The sequence below is a fragment of the Hoplias malabaricus genome, chromosome 9, assembly GCF_029633855.1.
Source record: "Hoplias malabaricus isolate fHopMal1 chromosome 9, fHopMal1.hap1, whole genome shotgun sequence".
NCBI classification, from domain to species: Eukaryota; Metazoa; Chordata; class Actinopteri; order Characiformes; family Erythrinidae; genus Hoplias; species Hoplias malabaricus.
This window is the reverse complement of record NC_089808.1, coordinates 31030550-31055070: the sequence shown is the minus strand read 5'-3', so window position 1 is coordinate 31055070 and position 24521 is coordinate 31030550. Positions and strand designations below refer to the sequence as shown.

At 39.3% G+C, this 24521-nt stretch overlaps 1 protein-coding gene across 2 annotated transcripts; it reads left to right on the top strand.

Moving 5' to 3' along the window:
* The first annotated feature begins 14442 nt into the window (after nt 1-14442).
* gal3st4 (galactose-3-O-sulfotransferase 4) lies at nt 14443-24066 on the top strand. Of its 2 annotated transcripts, none has more exons than XM_066682113.1 (5): nt 14443-14685; nt 16243-16353; nt 19245-19554; nt 19996-20937; nt 23813-24066. In XM_066682113.1, the coding sequence occupies exons 1-5, from the start codon at nt 14663-14665 to the stop codon at nt 23870-23872; spliced, it is 1446 nt and encodes a 481-aa protein (XP_066538210.1). In that variant the 5' UTR covers nt 14443-14662; the 3' UTR covers nt 23873-24066. The 2 variants fall into 2 exon arrangements, with proteins under 2 accessions (XP_066538210.1, XP_066538211.1); XM_066682114.1 differs by lacking the exon at nt 14443-14685 and adding an exon at nt 15064-15109.
* The last annotated feature ends 455 nt before the right edge of the window (nt 24067-24521 follow it).

Genomic DNA, 24521 nt, shown 5'->3' with positions numbered 1-24521 from the left:
TGTATAAACCGATGCCCTAAGTCGCAGTACATGCACTCATCTAAACATTTCCAAATATCTGGATATTGTTTGCACTTGCTGGGGGTTTGTGAGGAGTCCATTGTGCGCTGTGGGGGAGTGATGCTCTGTCCAGGGTGTGTTTCTGCCTTGTGCCCAGTGAATGCAGGTAGTGCCTGGGACCCACCACGAGCTCTGAACAAAATGAAGTTCAGAAAATGAATGAATGTACTTACGCATTGAACAATTGCATGTTTCATAGCAAAGAGAACCTAATTGGCCCATTCTTATCACCATCTCTTGTGGATACTCTTGTGGAGTTGTTGTGTTGTGAGGCAGAGCTTTAGCATAAAAGATGATGTACAGTACCAGATACCAGGTGTGTGTGGCATATGTGCAATCAAATCTTCTGGCAGCTGGCCCTGTAACAAGACTGAGAGTGCATTATGGTAAAGGGGTCAGTCAGACTAAGGTAATGTTAGGAGAGATAGTCACATGCTCGTAAACCAAGTACAAACAGACACACACACTGAAATTATTTTATATGTTTTAAGATGTGAAGTTCCATATACTGTATCACTTTAAAACACATATCCACAGTCCTCCAAGTTAAAAGAGGAGCTAAGAGGTTTCACTATTAAGTATCAGATAGATTTGTTATTAAATGGTTTTTCAGGATCTCGATGAGGGTCGTCTTCCTGACACCAGATTTGAACAAGATAAACATCTTAAAATGCTTACAGAGATTTTTAATATTATTTTATAAGATTAGGAGAAGACAGACATCACACAGTTTTCATATTTATAGCCTAAACTTTCTTTTAGAAAAATACTTTGCACAGAATTAAGTTTTATTATTTATTATTTCTTTTATGTGTTATAGAGTGCTTAATAAGCTAATTAAGTAAAACCTAAGATAAATACTCCTCCTACCCATATGCTTCGAGGTCAGGACAAGCCGCTCTGCTCATATGTCCCCAATAGTGAATCAATTAAGATGCTTTAATCCTACATATAGGAAAGTCTGTAGTGAACTCCTTCAGACCCATGTGGCTTTGTTATGTCTGCGAGACTTGAAAACATCAAAAAAGTACATTTTCCCAGCAATCTTGCTAGTTATATTGAATTGAAGTAGAACACCATAGACTGTTTACCAACAGTAGATTGTTTATAGCCTTTACCAACAGTATTCCAAATTACAAATACAAAGTAAAAAAAAATGTACACGTTTTTTCTCTGTAAAAATATAATGGAATTCATTGGCATAGTAACCCCTGGAGATGGGGGACATGTCCTATGGAAAATTGGAAACCGCTGCATTTGTACCCTTCAAATAAATGACACTACGGAGAGAAATAATATGATTTTTTTTGCAAACTTTTATTTTGATATTGCGCCACCAAGGTTAATGCGTTTTGGCACTGAGTCAGACAAGGTGGGTCTTCTTTCAGCCTTCGTTAAGGCGTCTGTTCAAATATAAAGCTTCTCCAACCATCAGCTTCACTGGCCTCTGATTTACCGTCAGAGTCTGGTTTATAAAGTTAGTTTTACCAGCTCTGGGCTTGAGGTCAGTAACTAGTGCACAACAGAACAATGACAGCTAATTACAGTTATGAAAGCAGCTTGTATATAATGCCTTGTTAGGGTAACAAAGGAGGATTTAAGAGTTAGTAAACGTTAAGCTGTGTTCAGGTTGTGAGAAAGCACTCTAAGCATGCAGCAAGATAACATCTTTGGCCGCAGTGCAGTGTAAATTTTTAAGCTGAAGAGCACTGATTTTCTGAACAATAGGGCTGGCCCCAAGTGTTTGGGTGTTCAGATATTTGTTCGCAGTAAAAGTAGTGCTCTCCCCACTCCACCCTTATTCAGGCTCATGAACATAAAATTCTTTGTGCAAACAAAGCCTAAAATGCTGTCATATAAAACAGCCTAACATGCTAAAACAACACCCTTGCAACAGAGCAAGGCAACGCCACAGTTCATTTTGTCAGCTTGGTGCCTGAAATTAGAGAACCTCCGCTCATTCATTCATTCATTCATTTTCATTCATTCATTATCTGTAACCGCTTATCCAGTTCTGGGTCGCCGTGGGTCCAGAGCTTATCTGGAATCATTGGGCGCAAAGCGGGAACACACCCTGGAGGGGGCGCCAGTCCTTCACAGGGCAGCACACACATTCACTTACACACTCACACCTACGGACACTTTTGAGTCGCCAATCCACCTACCAACGTGTGTTTTTGGACTGTGGGAGAAAACCGGAGCACCCGGAGGAAACCCACATGGACACGGAGAGAACCCACCAAACTCCTCACAGTACCTCTGGTCAAACTGGTTAAGTTGTGTATACTGTGTGCCCTTAGTTAGCACACTAGTTAGCAGGTTAGCGAGCATAGGTAGCGAGTGAAGCCACGGCGTGAGCCACAGCGCAGCCTGGAGAGAGGGATATTAAAGCAGGGGCCAGAAGCGGATTTTGTAATGACAACAATCTACAGTGCCCCACTTCCTGAATATTCGAATATTCACTGAATATCCCGGCTGAGGCTCCAAACCCAGACATGGAAACAAGTCACTAAGTTGCAAGTAACAAGTAAGTCTCAAGTCTTGACAGTGAAGTCCTGAATCAAGTCCCAAGTCAATACGAGGAAGTCTCGAGTCAATTCCCAAGTCTTAAACTTGTCCTAGTCAAGTTACCAGATGTAATGTCATTTCAATATTTAACACAATTGGTGCAGGTGATTAGTAGTGTATTAAACTTACATTAATCGTAAACATTTTGTAAAGTTTGTATTTATTATAACAAAAAAAACATATGAAATTAGATCATTTCAAACACTTCAAACAACAAAGTGGTATTTTACTTAACAGAAACAAGTAGTGTAAGTAAATCATTTCAAATCTTTTCAAAGGGTCTTTTTCAAAGGAAATTAACATGGTCCTTCTAACTTAAATTCTCATCTCTCTATTACTTTTTGAAATACATCCAAAAAAGCATACCAAAATCCTGTCTATGAAGAATTACACTTGCAAAAGATCAAACTGGCTAACAGTTTGTCATCCATTTGTGCACGATTGGGCCGCAGTATGATGCCAGCATGGCTAAAGACACGCTCCAATGGAACACTATGGCAGGCACTGCCAATACCCGAGCGGTCACACAAAACAGAGAAGGTAGAGACCTCATGTTCGTTGCCCAGAATAAGAGGGCACCCTGTCCTTTAAATATGTCAAAGTAGTGATTTAGCTGTAAAGCTGGACTGGCCCCAACATTTTTCTACAGTCCTTCTTCCTCTTCCACAACAGCACTGTCTTCTGGCTTATCAACGTGACTATCTTGTCTTTGCAGCATCTTTGAGGATAAGCTCTGGCAATGCACAAAAAATCACAGCCAAAACAATCAAGCTGGTATTACTATCAGATCAATAAAATTGCAAATAAAATGCAATGCTTTAAACAGGATATTTACCTTTCACTCTTTGTGCAAACTGTTCCTTGTGTTCAGCACTGGACAGTACATGGTGCTCCACCCACATCAGAGAAAATGCTTCCGGTTTTGACATTGATGAAGATTCCAAGAAATCTTTTCTTCAAAGAGGCCTGGATACTTTTGACAAGGCCCATAAGGAAAGAAACTTGTGGCTTTAGAATTTCCAAGTGGTGATTCAGGGAGAGGACAGATGGAACAACAGAACTGATGGAAATTGTCTCCCCCTGTGTCAATTCCGTTGCTTGTCTGAATGGATTTAAAATTTCCAAGAGCTCCTTTAACTGATTCCACTCGCTTAATGTGAACAACAAATGCTTGTGTTCAGCCTTTTAGAGAACATGATCAAGCTTTAAATGATCACAATGCATCACAATTCACTTGTCTCAATGTTGAATTCCACCTTGTGTTAACAGCAGCAGGGATCCCTCTTTGCCCAAATTCAGCTTCAAACACATCTTTAATTGATGTGCTTGTGTGCAACAATGAGATGAGTTTTGACAGTTTTGATTAGAGAAGAGGTAAGTACTTTTGTTTCTTTTAAGCCATCCCCTACCACTATCTGAAGTGTGTGGGCAAAACACTGCAAGCATGGTGTTTTGCCATAGAAGCATTTACTGTTTGCTGGTCTTCCATATCATGCCAGATCTCTGGGTCATCAAGATAATCTTCATCATGTACGTCATCTTCCTGTTCTTTGGGAAAGCACCCCGTGAAAGCTTCCTTCATGTTTGCAACATTGTCACTAATGATAAAGTCCAATTTGTGTTTAATTTGGTACTCATTACATATGGCCTCAAATTGTTCACAGATTCTTTCAGCAATGTATGGTCCTTTAAAAACGGTCACAAACTAAGAGACTGGACTTCTGTTGCAAGGTCTCCCCTTCAATGACACCAAGGAACCCCCTCATCTTCCAGTCTGACCAAATGACCACGGTTACCGAAATGCGATCTGTCTTGCTCAGCTGAGTGTTCAGTGTTGAATCTTTCTCAACAGTGAGGATCCCAACCCTTGATGTTGGTGTTAGATGACATACTGGGCTGTATTTGCTGTCAATCACTGACAGAAAGTGCCAGAAACTTTTATTCTCCACAATGGACAGGGGCATGTTGCAACTTATAACCAAGTCACATAGTATTGAATTTGTGATTGCTTTCTGCTGTGGATGATGCATGTTGTAGTGGTGTGATTGCTGGATTTTCATTAATTGAATTTGAAGCTGTTGTTCACTAATGCAGGTTTTGTTCATTTGAAATTCTTCATATCTGAAGAATATTAATCAAAAATCCTATTAGTAAATATTTGTCATGAGGGTGGGTGTAATGGTTGTCAAGGAGCAAGAAACAGGAACGGAGGTAATTGCAGGAAACTTTAATGAAAACAAGGGAACTAGACATAGAGACTAGGGAACTTGGCAAACACTAGGGCTAAACACTAGGGCTAGGACACTAAATAAGAACTAAAAAGAACAAAGAGGCTAACGCTAAACAAGAAGGCTGAAGGCTAAACAAAGCTACACACTAAACAGAAGCAAATTACTAATCAGAGAGGCTGAACACTAAACGGAAGCTAAACACAAAACAAAGCAGGAATCAAAAACAAGGACAGAAGTACAGACTACAAACATACCACAATCTCAATACACAAAAACGTCTACTATGACCCACAAACAGGAACCACAGACATGGACTATAAGACAACCACTCAAACAAGAAACACCTGGGAACTCATAACGAGGGGGGGACCACAAAGCAGACACAACAAGAGGATGGAGCAACGGTGGAGACAAGGAAGAAACAGGAACAAAACAAAACAAAACGTGCTAATACATACTTGACAAACCCAAGAAACAATGAGACACAGACAGCAGGAAAACACTAGACAGGGCTATACATGACAAGGTTAGATGTGTCTAGGTAGCATATTGAGTACTGTAATAAATAAATAATAAAATGCCATTACATTCTGAATGATTTACTTATTAACTGTTAAACAAAGTACTGTGCAGCAAACGAAATAAAGAATTTACTGTAATCTCTAACTGATATGTACTAAATGCAGTATGGGAAAATTAATGTGACTTTCCTTCCTTGTCTGGTCCCCTTGTGTTTATATGTTTTGATTACTTTCTCCACTTACTACTCTTGGCCACATGTTTGCCCTGGCCACAACCGTTTACATTTTTATTTTCTCCCCTGGTTAATGTGTTTATTAACTTAATATGTATCTCTGTTTAATCAACTCAACAGCTCTGTGTTTATTTCCAAATATTTGGATCTGTGTTTGTGGATCAAGTGGTTTTTTGGATTTTGAGACTTTCCTCACCCATTTATATTTTAGTTATATTTCTATAATATAAATATATATATATAAATATAATGTATTATATTTAAGTTATTCAAAGAAAACAAATCTCCTTATATATTTTAAAGTGGATACATTTTGGCTTGATTCAGTATGCATGAATATGTGAATATGTAAACAGAACCCCCTCTCTCTCCCAGGCCATGGTTCTTCCCCCTCGCTTCTTGTTTTGCTGCACCAAAAGCCCACGGTGTCGTTCAAAATGTCTTTTTTTTTCCAAAAATCTCCCCTCTGTCAGCTTCTCCAACTCCTTTATTGTAGTGTTTTGCTAATGATATGGAAATTGCCCCAAAAATGAATGTTCCTTAGGTTTGTGACCATAGAAACCCTGACTGTCTGAATCTGTACATTTGAGGCACTCTGTGAGACACTGCTGTTTCAAAGTACAAATGATCAGCCACTTTATTGACTGCTTATTTTGTGCATGATTAATCTTCACAAATATAAAAACACCACAATTACATGTTAAAAAGGTAAAAACAAATTGATAAATGGAGGTGGTCTTGAACACAACTGTTGTAATTTTTTAGACATTATTTTTGTTGAACGTTTGTAGAAAAATTCCAAGAACTGCTCCATAGAAATAAATAAAGCTTATAGAGCCACTCCTGAATTAAAGTCTGGCCTACATATGAGAATTACGAACATTTGTATCTTTTTCCGTAGGTTTTATCCATAGGTTTGTCCATAAGTTTTATATTAGTGTGATTAAACGCTTTGGCTGATTGTTTGACAGCCCAGTCCTTGGAATGCTTGGCTCACTTTTACTGTATGTATTATATACAAGGAAGAAATGTATGTATTAAAGGTGATGCTACCTGTCCAGTCACCTCTGGTTCCCGTCTATGGCCGGCATCTGGAAAAAGAGAGTTGCCGGTTTAATTCCTGGGCAAGAAAAAAAATTCATCCATAAACTGCTCCCCGGTCACCGAGGCGATTGGCAGCCCTCTGTTCTGTTTGTGTCTACACTGCCCCTAGTGTTTGTGAAGAATTGCTCATTAGTGTGTGTTTGTGTGTTCACTACCACGGACGAGTCATATGCAGAGAAGTAATTTCCCTAAGGGAATCAATAAAGGTGTTTCTTCTCCTACACTGGTCTGCTATTCCATAGGCCTCTATTTTATTTTCTGTGGTTTATCTAGGCAGTTTGGGCAAAGATCAGCTGTGCCATTAGCTGTGCATTTTTATGCTTATCGATTATTAACAGGGTCTTCTTAGTCTTCACCCATGAAGCCCTTTTTTTCCTTATTGTGGTTTTGGGATGAAATCATCACACCAGATTTCGCTAATGGCAGCTTTCAAGCTCTAAAAATTTATACTTGATTTTTTTTTCAACAGTTCAGAAAATGCTTTGCATACTTTTATTTGTCAGTGTTACTCCCGTCACCACATCCTGAAAGACTCATCACAGTTTCATGAGCCTCAGGCTTCTTAATAACATTTCAAACTGTTGCAAACATGTCTCTGGAGTTGACCTTCTTAATGTGTATGTTTAATAATGATGACCTATATAACTTTAGACTCTTGTTTTTGCTATCTCAAGAACATATAGGGAAGGAGAGTGATGTTTATAATATGACATTCATATTAATTTGTTCATTCATTTGTTTATTCATTAGTTAATTGAATTCAAATCATGAAACTACTGGAAATTAATTGCATGTATATTATCCATGTTATGTTCACAGCCAAGGATCAGGATCTCAATTTTATCATGATTCGTTTTCATGCTGGTTTTTGATCTTTTTTACATTTTCCACCTGAAATTACATACTCAAATCTTGAGGCAGCGAATAAACAAGGCAATTTTATGATGTAATGTTACTGAAAAGCCTTCATAATTTTTTAAGATATTGAAATGAATCTTTAATGGTCAAAATATGATCAAAACAATAAAACACTTTAGGCACTTTTCTAAATTTAATTTGGAATCTTCTTTGAAATCTTCTTTTGGAATCTTCAAAGACCCCAACCTCTCCATAAGGAAAATGATTCATTTTACTGCAGGAAAATATGTATTATCTAAGCTTAATGGCAACATTTTCCATTTGAACTTTCTTGACAAACTAATCTCATGCACCTCTCCAAATGGCTTTTTACTAGGGCTGGACGATATGGACAAAAAAAATCATATCTCGATCAAAGGTTTTCATTGGGTGTCTTAACTTTTCCTCATAATTGTACATTGAACAAAATTCAGTTGTAAAGCAAAGCTAAACAAGATGTCAGAAAAACATGAATTTATCAAAATAAAGACTGAAGTACAAGACAAATTACTTTATTAACTTACAGACCTACAGTGTCTGTAATAAAGTGCGTTTAAGAACAGTGTAAAGGCTTCGGCTATGTGCTCCCAGTGTGGACTTCTGGAAAATATCTCGTCTGCAGACACCACTTTTAATCTACCAGTCTTCAATAAAATGGATAGTCATGCTCAAATATGGCTCACAGGTGTGTCTTAACCATATATCTGTCATCAAGGCAAAATGTTTTACTCTCGTGAGCTTGTTGGAAAGGGTCTGTCTGACTTAAATGTACACGTTGGGCAGCGCTTCTCGTGCAAAGGGATTGCGACTGGACAATTGGTATTGTGGGTCAGGAGTTTTAATCAGCGTTTTGGAGCCCTTTTGCTCTACTGTTGAGACGGGGAGCAAACCCTTTTCTATGTAGTAAACTACCACCTTAATAATACCATACCACTATGTACTTTTCACTTCGTAAAGCACAGCATTAGCTAATAAAGCTTGCAATGCTGCTTGAACCGGTTTAGTACACAGGGACGTGAATGCTTCAGAACAGTAGCAGCAGCACCTGTTTAACAGCTTCGTACAGATGTTTGTGCTGCTGTTGTAAGTGGTGAAATAGGCTGGGAGTACTCTGCTCCTCATCTGACCGGTAAAAACCATTTTCATATATTCGAAGCACTGTTCTTCTTTTTATAGATTAACTCCTCTTCACGCTCTGTGTTACTCGCCTCCATTGTGTGTGTGTGTGTGTGTGTGAGAGAGAGACAGAATGTGGGTGGGGGCAGGCTGTGAGCAGACCGAAGCAGACAAGCTGGGCAGAGCACAGACTCATAGTGACAGAACAGAAAGGTTCTGTAAAAGATTTAGACTTAAAATATCGATACTTCATATTCCTGCTCTGTTCTATCTCAGTATATTTTAATATATCGATATACCACCCAGCCCTAATTTTTACCCTCTCCAAACAGGAAAGAAAGTTCTGACCCACCTCGATTTATTCTAATATTTAGTCTTGTTTCTAACCCAGTACTCTACCCCTTTACGGCCAGACGCGTTGTAAGAAGGGAGCTTTCTCCGATTGCTGTTGAGGAGGGCCACCTCCCTCACTCCCTTCTTGTGTTTAAATGGTCTCAGTAGGGAAAGGGCAGGCAGTGAAAGGTATATAAGCTTTGAAAACTTGTTTATTGTTTTGATAGTTGTTTATTGATTGCTGTTGCCATACAAAACTGTCAGTGTGGTCTCTCACAGTGCGTGTCTGTTAGGCGCCGACACATCCTTGGATGAGCATCTCCCCTGATTGGTCTGTAGACATATATTTTAGAGAGTCTGCCCATTCAACTGATAAATAATATGTACACAGCACGTAAACAACTTTTAAGAACTGCAGAGGACTGTATGTGCATTAGCACAATCCAACAATCTCTCTGTGAGGGTGTATCGTGGACAAATGCTTATCGTTAATGACCTAATACTCCAGGGTGTGTCCCTGCCTTGCGCCCAGTAATTCTGGGTAGGTTGCGGAACCACCGCGACCCTGAACTGGATAAGTGGAAAACAGACAATGAATGAATGAATGAATTTGTGTCAGTAAATGTCGTTGAAAATGTTTAGGCTTTATACAGAACACAGCTTTGTCACTGCCCAATTGAAGAATATATATTAGCATGAGTGGGTTTGACCAAAGTATTTCACAGACATTTCATTAAGATGATAAAAATGTGTAAACTGTGGAAAAGGGTTTTGTCTCCTTACACTTGCATTTCTTTAAATTTCTCTTATAGCTGGAGATCACAGTAGCTCTATGAAGTACTTAGTAGGCTTACAGTGTGCAGTTGTGCACTCTTCTAGGCGTGAACCATATGCAGTGAAATTCAAACCTGATGGCTATCTTATTGAAATTCAGCCAATGAAATGTAGACACTGACCTCACATGGCCCTCACATGGTCCACGGTTGGAAGTAAATCTTTTGATCTCTCTTCCTCACTGCTGACAAAAGCCCAGACTTTTGTGTGATATGCTTTGTAAAACTGGGACACTGTAAAGACTAAGGAATTGGTAAAAAGTGCATTAATACATTTTTTTTCCATACCGATTTTTGAAGGAAGTTATTTTAGTAAGCTATTATAACCAGCTGAGATGTGGGAAGGTTTTATATCAATTTTAGAACAATATTTTGTAAGACAAATATTCATAATATGAATAACAGTTAATTATAATTGTCATAAATTTGGCAAATTATCATTTTAAAATAATCAGTTGGCTTTTTACACAAACACTACATAATAATTTCACTTTAAAATTCCAGATTTAAAATCATTGTGATGCTCCACAGAAATGTAATAAGGAAAATAGAGTTTATGTTGTTGCTACTCTGGGCTCAGTACTGCAGACCCTGCACTATGTAACTTTATGGGTAGGAAAGTTAGGAAATCACCCCACATCCCTCACCCTTCCAACAGTTTCAGTACAGTGCTGCAAAAATGAATTACACTTGGGGGAACACCAGGAAAAAATCCAAATCTTACCTAGCGTTCCTTTAAATAACATGATATCAAATAAAGAGCGGAAAGTTAGAGGCAGTGAGTTATTTACCACAATATGTCAAACAATTGTGATACAATATTGTGGAATAAAAGCATTCAAATACAGGCTAATGCTATTTACATCATGAAGTGTGAACACAGATTGGCCAGAACAAAAAAAAATAAAGCATGTGCCAATTTTGTTTTATCTTCTTTTCTACTTGAACCATTTTATGGTCAAGGTGGCAACAGAGTGAGCACAGAATCCCAGACCTCTCTGGCCCCTGCAGCTTTATCTAGCTCCTCCCTGGGGATTTCCAGGTGCTCCCAGTCAGGAGGTATATTCCCTCAGTGGGTCCACCCCTGGGTGTCATTCCAGTCTCTGTGCCTATATACCTCCAGCATTAGGTGTCCAGGGGCATCTATCAGATGCCTGAACCCTCTCAACTGGATCCTCTTAATGCAAAAGAGCAGCAGCTTTGCTCCAATACCCAATATTTACTGTTAAATTGAGAGATTTTCTTTATGGCTCAGCTTCCTCTTCACCACTAAATTCTGGTTAAATAACCACATTATTGCAGCCCCTAGGACCCTGAGATACTTAAACTTCTCCCCTGGTCATATGTATTTATCCCCTACATGAAGAGAGCAGGTTTTTTGGAGACAATTGTGTTTTGGAGATGCTGATCTGCATTCTGCACTGCAAACAAGAGAAGTGCACAGAAGGGGGCCTCCGTATGAAGAAGCCACAAGGATAACAACATCTGCAAATAGCAGAGATGACACTTCCTCATTCCCCTGACAGAAGCTCTCCTATCTCTGACCATGCACTGCCACCCTGGCCATGAATATCAACAAAGACAAGGCACAACTTTGTGAAGTCCGGTGCCCACATTGAAAGAGCCTGACGACTTGCCTCAGCAACCCCTGTACCCCATTCTCCCAGAACACACACCAGGGTATTTCAGAATATCTCCAAATTCAGCTTGGACAGTCTTCCCCACTTCCTCTCCTGAGCTGTCAGTGTGTTTTGCAGAACCTCTTTGAGACTATCAAAAATTAATTCTCCAAAACCTCTCCAACCTCCTACCATGGTCTGGATTTTGTTTCTGCCACAGCTGCAATTTTTTACCCACCCAATGAATGGGGAGTTCCAAAGCCAGTCAAACTCAAAAAGCCTCATGCTTCTGCTCGTCATCATGTTTTTGTGCTGTCATCAAAATAGGCACCAACAAATGTTTAGCCAAGCAAAATACGTATTGAAGCAACCCTCATTTACTGGTACAAACCCCAACTGTATGGCCACCAGCCAGGGACTTGTGAATACCACCACATCCATTTGGTGCTGGTGCTCTTACCCTGTGTAGGTCCTCAGTAGGAGAGAGACCACACCTTTCCAGGTTTGTTTCCCACACAAACCATAATGCAATGTTAACTTGAATATTGCTTGACTACTGCAGGTTTTTGCAAATAGCTAAATAAAACAAACAGAAAACATACATATTCTGTCTTAAATGAAGCATGCATAAGTCTTTACTTTACAAAATACATCTCTCATTATTAAGAAACAATGTATGGTATTAAATCTTTGTTTCCTTCTCCACTGTGGATCTCTGCTTTGCAAGTCAAACAGTGTGTGTTCAATCTTATGCAAATGGTTTGGACTTACTGAAATACTTTACTAAGTATGCTGCTCCACTTTCCATTTCCCTTTCCAATATCCATTGTAACCAGTGTTGTTTTTTGGCATTCCCACACAATATATACACTGATAGAACAAAGGATATTTGTTAACATAGTGTGCAGTTCATAAATGTTTCTGTCATTAGATTATTTGCAAGAATTTAACACTAAATCAGCTGATTTCAACATACTAGCAGTGCTTTTCCAAAGCAGGGACCACTGACTAACTGAAAATAGCTTATTAATATACTACATTGTATCTGGGAAAAAAGTACATCAAAGTTAGCAATGCATTCTTTTGTAGGATATAAATAATGTAGTAGTATATGGATTTGACCCAGCCAGTCTTTTTCTGAGCTGCAAAAATGAGTCATTGTATTTTTAGATATCAGTTTTGGGCTGAATTTTAAAAATGGGTCCCTAGTCCCTAGTGCACTTTTTAGGTCATCAAATAATGCTTTATATTTAAAAGGTGCATTATATCTAATATAAAGTCATTCAGCTCTCTTTCTGACATTTAGTGCAATATTTGGTTGTAGAAGCCACCATTTCTTGACCTAAGGCATGCACCATAGCATGTAATAAGACATAGAGAATGTGTTTTAGAGTAGGTCTGATGAACTGCTGGTCCTCTCAGCCAAGCTAGCTATTCTCTACAGCATCAGCATCAAGCTCGAGTCCCAGCGGCTCCCACCAAGGTTGTAAGAAACCTTGATGTCATGGTTGATGACCAGTTGACCTTCGCAGATCACGTTACTGCTGTAGCTCGATCGTGCCGCTTCTCCCTTTTCAACATAAGGAAGATTAGGCCATACCTAACTCAACATGCAACACAGCTCCTTGTTCAGACGTTAGTAATCTCCCGTCTTGACTATTGCAACGCCCTCCTGACAGGTCTTCCGGCCTGTGCTGTGAGACCACTACAGATGATCCAGAATGCTGCAGCACGCCTGGTTTTCAACCAGCCTAAAAGAGCACATGTCACACCCCTATTAGTTGAGCTGCATTGGCTACCCTTAGCTGCTCACATCAAATTTAAATCACTAATGATGGCCTTCAGAGTATTCACTGGTTCTGCTCCCATCTACCTCAATAGACTCTTAAAACCATATGTTAGCGCCCGCGCTCTCCGTTCCTCAAAGGAGCGCCAACTAACACGACCAACCCCCCATACAGGTCAGTCGAGGCTATTCTCATCTTTGGTACCACGCTGGTGGAACGAGCAAGCACTATTAGAGCAACAGAAACCCTCTCCGCATTCAAGAAATCCTTGAAGACCCAGCTCTTCCGAGAGTATCTCTTGCATTGAAAGTCTTTCTTTAATGCACTTATTACTTCCTGGCATATTGCACTCAATGTAAGGTAATTTGTATAAATTGTGCTGTAGTTTGAATGTTACATCCTCTTCTGTAAGTCGCTTTGGATAAAAGCATCTGCCAAATGCATAAATGTAAAGTAAATGCAAAGATCTGAACAACAGTTTATTTCTGGGAAAGTTTTCTATTAAAGCTGATATACTCAATAAAAGAAAGTATATGTCTCAGACATTCTCAAGCTCTGTTTGTATTAGGCAGAGGTGAAATTGTGATTTACCCTCATCTGCTCTCATAGTTAAGAAACAACGTATGGTATTAAATCATTGTTTCCATCTCCGTTGTGCACCTCTGCTTTGCAAGTCAAACTTAGTTCAGCTAACTGTGTATTCAGACGTACGCAAATGGACCGTCTATTTGTACAACATGCTTTTTTCCTGCTCCACATAGCATAGGTAAACAAAGAGCACATTTTTTGCACATTTGGTGTTGTTTTATCCAACATACTGGAAAATATTAATAAAAGATGAAGTGTATAGGGAAATGTACAGGGACATTTTAGATCTAATTTATCTCAAGGTTAGCAAATTAACATAAAAAATGCACTGGCGTTTTAAGAAAATGCAAAATTCCCCGTAGAGGGAAATCAGCAAACCGTATAATTTAAGCAGGAGTGTCTAGAATTACTCAGACGTCTGTAGCTATAACTGCTGGTGTTTGGCAGCATCAGCAGCAAAGAACCTCTGGCCGAGGCGTGACGTCAGGCAGCGACCTATAGCAGCGGTCTGTCTGTTCTCACGAGCCCCAGCACGCCCACACAAACTGTGTCTGTCTCACTCTGTCCCCGCCCTCATTGCTGAAAGACAGGGAAAGAAACACAGCACTGGCTTTTAAGCGATTTAAGCTATAAACATGAGCTGCGTGTGAAAGGAAGGCGCTCTGGACGCCCTTTTATGTGAGAGGCTCAGTCCGATTTCCGCGGCCGGGGGCTGACTCGAGATGCTCGTCGGCGGCTGCGGGAGCTTGGCTCACTTCGGCCCGCCGTTACCATGCCCTGCAGACGGTCAGCGAGGTAAGATGGTGTGTGGGGGGGTGTTATCAGGGGATGTATCCATGAATTTATCAGTGTTACTGGATGCAGGCGGAGGGAGCGTATAGTCAGTCGCTGTGGAAGAAGCGGGCGGAGATTTGTTTGGCTGCGTTTGTCGGAGCTAGAGGCGGACAGCAAGAAGATTTTATCGTTATGGTGATAAACGATACGCTTCTCTTTCTGAGCTCCGAAAATATCGTGGAAATTGAGAGCTCGGTTAACTCGCTGAACAGGGTTCAGTATAACGTCTGAAACGTTAGAACAATACGACGTTGTTTAAGCTCCTGGTGGCAATTTTAGAGTTCCTCTACTGAAACAGTGTCCGAGTGTGCTGATGAGAGAGAGAGAGAGAGAGAGAGAGACGATGTTTATCTCTGCAAGTCAACGCATAAGTAGCCAGAAGTTGGTTTGTTGTTCGTTAGATTTGATTCGAATGGGTAATTCCACCTTAAACGGTGCAGCAATAACATTCTTGTGCCTGCACTGTTTAAGGTAGAACAGAAAATTCGCATAGGAAACCAGATTCATTTTCGCTGGCAGAACGTGTCTAAACAAAGACCTACCGCCATACTCCGCGCATACCCACTGCTGGGTGTAAAAGGAATTTTATTTAGCCCTCTTTGCCCGCCGGGCTGTTCCTAAATGTGACTGTACCGCTCAGCCATTGCAGAGTGAAAGGATTAGAGGCTAAAGAGACGGTGTTCTGCTTAAAACTCGACCAGATTTCCTTTTCTCATGTTGCTCAGTAAAGCCATTTTGCGAAATGAAGAAAGGCATGTGTGTGTGTCGTCTTTATGGTTTTACTGGTTAGCCGAACTGACTGAGCGTTTCCTGTCTTTGTATGTTCGAATAACACTTGCAGCACGTATTAATAATTTTATTCCAAATTGTGCTGAATTTGTTAAAATGTGCATTTTTAAAATGTAATTTTGTTTTACTTTTCTTATACATGTTAATCAAAACTAATTTTAAACACTGATTATACTTTGTTAAGCAGAAAGACCAGTCCCGACAATGACTATGATATAGGGATGCACCGATATAGGAATTATTGGCTGATGTCTAATTATTCATTCTGATACACAATCATTTTTAAAATTATGAAATGAGGAAAACGTAAATAAAGAAATGAATTACATACTTGCAGAAGGTTAATTGCCCTAAACTTGGTAAAACAAAAGAAGCTCATGAAACTAGAGTTGCCTTATGGTCCATAAGCGGTGGAAAATGGGTGGATGGATGGAGTACAATAAATATCAAGTTAACATCAGTAAAAAAAAGCTTGTATGTCATGTTTTGACATTTCTGTTTTCCATTTTGTTCCATAAATGAAACCATATTCTTTCCTTCTTCATCAACATTATTTTCCTCTTAATCACTAACACATTTTTTAATGCACTAGGTCATTGTCTCGGACATTCTGTCTTCATACTTATTTCATGCTGTAAGATGAACACCCCGTTCTGCAACATGCTCTGCTACATGTATTGTGACTGATTTCTCCAAGTAACCCATTTCTTTTGTTTTTTTTTCTGGCAGGAGGATGCGGTGGCTGGGGTGCTATCGGCTGGGACCCATGTGGAAGGCACTTCTCGTGTTTGTGGTCATTGCCTTTGCTGGGCAGCTCCTGGGGGTGCTCTTCAATAAAAGGTTAGTTTAATTGGACATAGGGCAGCACAGTGGCGCAGTAGGTAGTGTCGCTGTCACATAAGCTCCAGTTTCTTGGGGTTGTGGGTTTGAGCCACACTCCCAGTGACTGTTTGTGAGGAGTTTATGTTCTCCCCGTGTCCGTGTGGGTTTCCTCCGGGTGCTCCAATTTCCTCCCACGGTCCAAAAACACAGGTTGGTAGGTGGATTGGTGACTCAAAAGTGTCCCTAGCTGTGAATGTCTGAGTGTGTGTCACCCTGTAAATGACTGGCGCTCTCTACACACTCAGTTAATTTGTGTAAGATCAACTTTAGCATATTTTGAGTAAATTTATTATTTATTAAGTTATACTGACTGAGTGAACTGAAGTTTTTTCAGTATTTTTTTATGCGTGTCTGTTTTGAAAACTGGGTGAGTACCAATCTTTGAAGCAGAAAAGTGGACACGTACTGATAATTTACACTCTCCAGCACACAGTTATACACATTTAAACTCTCACAAATACACTAATACATTTTCAGTTCCACTCAATAAATTTTCAATTACATTAACACCAGCGTATTTGACATTTTCGTTCCACTTTAAACAATAAAGCAGTTACAGAGGACTGGGTGTAAACTGCGGCACAATTTACGGTGAAACGAAGCTAGAAAATAAAAAAAAAAGCTAAATTGGCTTCTTCTCTCTTTCCATCTTTCTCTGCTGTAAGTGCAGCCTATTGTTGGTTGAAAGCTAATGAAGGTGTTGCTTGTGCAGAGCTGTGGTATAAGTGTTTGGGGTCTTGATAATTGTTGGTATTAATTATTAGAAGTGTGTGATATTAATTTGTAGTAATTCACTGGTTTAAGTAGAAACAAATACTTGTGACTTGTGATTTTAAATAATGCGAACCCAAATAGAGTAACTCCAGTTCACTTAATTAGCTTAACATAGTTAACTACATATAACTTGTTACAGGTGAGTTGTTTGTACTCAGTTCAGGTGTTATTCAAAAGATCAATCTGTAGGATATTTACTGTATTTCATCATAAACTGTCCAGGGTGTGTGATCATAGATTATGAAAAAAGTCAAAACTAAAACACTGCTGCCTCTTACAGCATTGCTAAAGCAGTATATTCTCCTTAAGAAGTGCTCAGTCCGGAGCAGAGCTCCTATGATCCCGCCCTTCGAGGTCCTGTCTGTCATCCCGCCTTCTGTCCAATTATTTCACAGTCCATTGTGTGGCCAGGTCTACAAACAGTGACTCGCAGCCTTTAAAATGACTAAGTGGCATATTCACCTATGTGGAATGGAGAAATAAAGCTTGGTAGTACACAGCAAATATAAGCATTTCACTAGTAGGTAGTGACATGATGTGCACTTGCTTGTGTGTTTTAAAATAGATAAAATGGGAAATAAGTGTTTTAAAACGAGTTTTGTTTATAAAAACTAGTGCTAGTTTTAGCTTTGCGTGTCTAATGTGGAAATGAGTATTCAATACAACTCAATATTGTAGAATTTGTTCAATAATACAATAGGTTTGTGTGTTTTAAATGGATAAAGTGGAATAACAGTTTTTTCAAAAGCTAGATTGCTAGTTTCAGCTCATGAAACATGTAAGGTGGAGCGAAATGTTTGACTGCGAAAATTGTGGATAAGACCTGCCTCCTAAATGACATTTATGGTGGAAAGGAAAACGATAAGTAACACCAGCTTTGTCTAGTCGAAATATTTCAGGTGGATTTGGACAGTAAGGGCTTGTAAATGCAGGAAAATGGTGGCCGCTTGTTCCCTTTTTTTGCGTAGATAGACGTTTTAGTGAAATGATGAACACTTTTCTGTGTAAATATGTTGATTAAGGCACATCCTTCTTAGTTATTACGGCCCAAGTTCTTAAATTCGTCTCTTGCTTGTTCGTTCAGTTTTCCTCAAACTGGCTACCTGTTTGAACTTCACTTCTGGGGATGAGGCAGACAGCTCTCTCCCTATTTTGAAACTGTATTATAGTTCAGATTTTAAACGCTTGGTGTCAGAATTACAGATTACTCCTTTAACTCAAATGATTGAGTTATTAAACTTCGTTATTAAAATGGTTTAAGGCAATTGGTTTCCGCAGTCCATTTGAGTTCACTTAACTCGTGCCCCAACCCTGTTATCTGAAGTAAAATAATATATATATAAATAATATATATAATATATATAAAAATATATATATTTTTGTAACTTGCCCTTGGTTAATTGTTAAAGGCCACAGTTAAAACTGTTATGGTTTTTTGTTGCAACAGTTACAATTATTTGTTTCTTTTTCTTGCTGTTCAGTACTGTTTAAAATATGCAGAGTTAAATGGCTTGGTTTTAGATCACAGTTAGTTCTGTTGATTCGTTTTTATGTTTTATTTCACTTTTCAATTGTACTTCATTTTTTCTGCCTTTTGGGGAAAAAGTGAAAAAATAAAAAGAGAGGAATGAATCTAAAAAACAAAATACTCAGAAGACACTTAGGTATGAGGCTTTATCCTGTAAACATGTGTGTTTGGAGCCTCAGTTTGCTGGAAAATCATCTGCTCAGGTGTGCTAAACCACAGATACACCAGTCGCTGACATTTGCTGTACCCGAAATAAAAAATACCCGTTTTTTATCGTCAAATGCGTGTGTCTGTCTGTACTGTCGGGCTGTGCTGAGCTGAATTGCACAACACCGCAAACCCCTTCACATGACTCACACTCACATATGAGGCTCACACAGCCCAACAAAGCACCCCTCGCCCCATTGTAAAACCGTATACTGTGTTAATATTTGCCGTTCCATTGTGCTGTTTTTTTTTTTTTTTTTTTTTTTTTTTTTAATTTATTTAATGGGCATCTTTTACATTATCAAAGCTTTCATGTTGTGTTCTTCTGTCTTTCTTGTAGTTGGATGCAGCCAGAGCGCCCTCGCTCTCTGTTCTCCCTCTCCTCTGAAAACAGCCAGATACTTCCTCAGGGCTCCTGCCATCCCCACACCCATGTCATGTTCCTGAAGACCCACAAGACGGCCAGCAGCACTGTTCTTAACATGTTGTACCGCTTTGGTGAGGAGCAGGGCCTACGCTTTGCCCTCCCAGTTGGATACCAATTTGGCTATCCTCTTCCCTTCATAGCACAGAGGGTCAAAGGTTACAGGGGCCCCCACGTAGTTGAATTTGACATCATGGGAAATCACATGAGATTTTACAAGCCAGAGGTATGGAATGTTGTTGCTTTTAACTGTTATCAGGTGTTTTGTCTTTTAGATTTGCCTTTTATTTGCATCATTTTCCATGTGTCCACTGCATGTGGTTGAGAATTTTTATTTGCATTCCAGTCTTTGCTCATAAGCTATTGTCTAGATTTGGTTTATTGTCTGTATCCTCCTCACTGCAAGCAATGAATGCAAATCTTGAAACACACCTTCAAAATTAGTTTATTATCTACCTTGCTGAATGCAAAAGTCTTAACCCATCAGTATGGGAATATTTGGAAAATTCTGCATTCATATATATTCACTGATTTATTACTGCAACTTGACTTCTGTCTTCTATCCAGTTGTCTCAAGATCATTCCGTAATATGAGTGTGTCTTTTTTTAAGGTAGAAAAAGAGACATGTCCTGCTTTTTTAACTTTTTTTCTACCTTATATTTTCAGGTGGAGAAAGTCATGCCTGCAGACACCTTCTATTTCTCCATTTTACGAGACCCTGTGTCATTAGCGGAGTCCTCCTATGCTTATTACAAAAATGTTGCCCCTGCTTTTCGACGTGCAAAAGGACTGGGCGATTTTGTAGACAACCCTAACAAATATTATGAACCTCGCATGCGCAACAACCACTACGCCCGCAACCTGCTGTGGTTTGACTTTGGCTTGGATCATAACGCTAACTTCTCCATAGCCCTTGCCAAGCGTGCTGAAGTATCGATACGGAGGAATTTCAGACTCATTCTCATCTCTGAGTACTTTGACCAGTCCATGGTGTTGCTTCGCCATGCCCTCTGCTGGCCTCTTGATGCTGTCGTCTCTTTCAGCCTGAACGCCAGGCAGCAGATGCCTAAAGGAAGGTCAAGCTGGGTGGGCAAGATTGCTGCCCCAGCCCCTCTGGCCCTGACAGAAGAGCAGAGACAGAAATTGCGGGAGTGGAACGCTTTGGATTGGCATCTGTACCAAGCTTTCAACCACACTTTCTGGGAAGAGATTGAGCGCTTTGGCAGAGCAAGGATGGAGACAGAGGTAAACTTGCTGAGAAACAGGCGCGAGGTTCTGGCTCGTGCGTGCCTTCGTGGCGGGGGCCAGCCCATAGAGGCAAGTCGTATACGGGACAAGGCCATTCGACCCTTTCAGAGCGGCTTGGTAAAGATTTTGGGCTACGAGCTTCAGCCTGGACTTGATAATGCCACGAGAGATGCCTGCCTACGGATGATCAGGCCGGAGATCCAGTACAAAGACCTGCTGGATCTTCGGCAGTTTCCTCGTGCCCAGCAGCCTCCAGGGCCCATTGCAGGGGGGGCTCCTATCAGGAGGGAGCCTTCACCCTCCAGAACTGGGGAGCACTTGGGGGAGTCAGTAGAGGGAGAACGGAACAGAATCTTATTGGTGCGTAATCAGTCCATACAGCAAATGTACAATAGGGGAAGGTTAAGATAGTGAGTTATCTAGTCGAAACCCATTTGCCTCAAGGTTAAACATAGGCCTAATTTGTGATAGGCTCATATGAGCCTGTGCATTGCACTACTTAGAGCTAGAGTCAGATGCTGGACTTCTAGTGCTCTGCTCAGCTTGTGAACTCTTCTGAACTCATCCTTTTCCACTGTTAGGAACGTCAAGTGAGGAAAGAGAACTGTTTGCAGGAAAAGAGAATAACCAACCATACAATGCCGACAGCCTCATTGTACAACAATGGAACTAATGCATGTTGGACAATGTGTGTGATACAACTTGTTTACATCACTGTATCTGATTCTGTTGCTTAAAATGAACTGTGTTATAGAACAAAATCATCTTTCATGCTACATTTCATTCCACCCTCCCTTCCACTCCAGCACTCGAGGACACTTGGTCACATTGAACATTTTGACATTGACACTACTTTGACAGTGCTGAAATATAGTGCAATGCTATTAACAGGAAAAAAAAATGACTGCAGCAGAAGCAAAGACTTTTAACTGTCTGGCACAACGCTGTGAAATAAATGGAAACAAGAGAAACATATTTGTTTAGAGGGGATGTGAATTAATTTATGGTCAGTACATCAGAGTAACTCTCAGACAGCTAGTCATATAGAGAAAAGGCTGCAGGAGAAACGCCACCCAGAGGGCTAGAACAAGTGCTGAATTTGCAGTTGTGGGGTTTTTTTTCTTTGGGTCGCTGTTTGCTTTAAAAGTCATCTTCATAGCAATGAACCTCATGATGTACATTTTTAAGCTATTACAGTCATGACACTTTGTGGGTCTATGAAAGTGACGTCGCCAGTTGATGACACTGAAACAAATGTACCATCTTTTACGTGTATTATAGCTATAGAGGGAGAACACTTCCACTCAAAGTGATCTACCTCTTGGCAGCTGTCCTGACTTATTATTTGATGTTTATGTAGCAGGTTTTATATCTGCCTAGAACTGTTATTTATTTGTCATCCTGGATTCACTTATGGTCATGATACCATAGTATATTATTACACATCATGTACATTTTCACAGTAGGTTTCTTTTATTTTTATTTTATATATATATATATAACTAGGGTGATGCAATACCACTCGACATATAGTGTCTGAACCTTGTGCATGATGATGCAGAACAGTGACTGAGAACCAAGACTGAAAACACTAAGAGCTGAATTGTTTATAGATGATGAATGTTTGGAGGCATGAAAAATATGAGAAATTAGTAAGTGTCCCAGAAGACTGTCACATACATTCTGTCAATAAAAAAACCAAGGGAAGTCCATATCCAATCCTAGAACAAATTTAGTAATTTTGCCTTACTGTAACAAATTGGAGCAGGGCTTGACTAGGAAAGCTTGCTGTATTTATTATGTTTTTTGTAAATGAAAAATTTCTCAATATATGTAATGCATTTATATTTTCTCAATATGCAAGTGTCTCTTCCACACTACAATGTTGAGATGTAATTGTTGTGTATGAACTTGACTGGAATGCACTGTGCAGCTCGATATAGCTCAGCATATTAACAGCGTATCGTATGCAACTTCCAATGTGCATCTTCGGATGTTTTAATTTATTACATTTCAGTTGAAGCATAACAATTAAAGCAAAACATTCCATGCTTAACCATTGACATTATAGCAAGTGAAGGTATGTACTGTATGTGACAATAATTTATGCATGTTTAAAAATTACATTCACTTACTACATCTGTTTTATTTCTACAGGTTTCTTTTAATGTGTTTGCTATGCTTTGCCTTGAAGTTATCACTGCTTGCTTTCTCTTCCACCATGTATATTTTGGCAGTTCATGAATATTTTGAGCCTATGGCAATATCTTTAGGGGGATGTAGGAGGCAGACAAAACTTGAGAAACACCAGATTAAAGAGGCATTGTATGTTTAAGCAACTAAATCTGTTTAAAAGCAATACGTGCTTTTTAAGTAGATATAGTATTAACATAAATGTTTGGGCTATAAATACAGTACATTCTAGAGCAATACAGAAAGCTGACAATATTGGGGCACAAAAAAAGAAGCGAGTTTCATAGAATGGATAACTTCATATGAGGCAATATGACAGCATTGTTTAAAAAAAAAAAGTGGCAGTGGAAAAGAATTGTGCATCAGTAAATTCTTCATAGTCATATTTGATAGTGTAATTTCCTAACTGCTGAGACTACTACAGAAAAGACAAATAGGGAGGGGTAGAAGGCAATATACATTTATTTTGTAGTTTTCTTGTTGTCTTGTAATTTACATCTTGGGATGTTTTTCTTATGAGAAATTAGACGTACACTGCAAATCATTCTTTGCTTAGTATTGATTTAAGTGTGTGCCACATTTGCTGATGTTTCTATTGTTTTGTCTACTCTCTATTTTGCTTTTGTGTCACTGTGTCTCAAGGGTAACATCCTACAGTTAAAGATGGTAGAAAAATGTTAATTTGTGGTATTTCAATTAAAAGTACACCAAAGAGTTGAAAACACCTCCTAGGTACAAAATATGGAACTTTTGACTGTGAAAATGGAAACTATTAGTTCCATCCAGATGGCATCATCACTCTTCCCTGGTGGGAGAATATCAGACAAAGCAACCCTAAGGCCCAAGCAGTTACATTAATAAATCAAGTTTTTTCTTCACTAATTGGATATTCGATGACACGAAATATCATCTTAAAGTTAGACATATGTATAAAATAATTTTGAAAATATAGAGTTGTCTTAAAAATAATAATAATAAAAAAAACGACCTAATGGACCCAGCAACCTTTGATTAATTCCAGAATCTTATGTTTGTGTTTCAGATTCAATGTGAGATGAATCAGCAGTGCAACACTTTGGCCAGTGTTTTGGCACTGTTATAAAAGATATACAACACAGTGAATATTATTTCTCTTTTTCTGACTGAGTGATTCAAACCTTGGCACTCCATGTACAATATTTATTCTATTTCTCTCTGTTACTTGAATAATGGAGTTTGTATGAAGCCTTTGTGAATATCTGGGTGTGTGTTGGATCTGGTTTACTTCTATGTAGTGGAATGAAATAATAAAACAACTTTCAGTACAAGTGAGTGTTGTTCATCTTCTTACCTCCTACAAACCTCGTATCTGGAAAAAAATATCTGAATTGATTTTAAGTTAAATCAAGTTTACTTACATGTTTTTATTGTTTGGGAGCTGGGGATTCTAACTAGAGCTGTTTTGCAAGTGGATTTTTTGCTCATTCTTGCTTACCAGATCTCACCCACTCATCAGCCCATTGTTGCCATTGTTTGATTTTCTCTTCATGATACACCACAGATCTGGACAGCAGGCAAGCTGCCAGTCAGGCACACACACTTTTGTCTGTGAAGCCATTAAGTTGCATGTGCAGAATGAGGCCTGGCAAATTCTTGCTGAGATAAACATTGACATAAACATCAAAATGAAGTTTCTCTAAAATCTCATACACTTAACCTTAATCACTATAGTAACACATATGCAAAGTACTAATGCCCCCGCCATACCATTA

Bases quoted from the DNA above. Each gene is read 5' to 3' on its own strand.
- gal3st4 (XM_066682113.1), top strand. From the start codon at position 14,663: ATGCCCTGCAGACGGTCAGCGAG. The intron at 16,354-19,244 runs GTTAGTTTAATT...TCTTTCTTGTAG, and splicing joins GGGGTGCTCTTCAATAAAAG to TTGGATGCAGCCAGAGCGCC. The intron at 19,555-19,995 runs GTATGGAATGTT...TTATATTTTCAG, and splicing joins TGAGATTTTACAAGCCAGAG to GTGGAGAAAGTCATGCCTGC.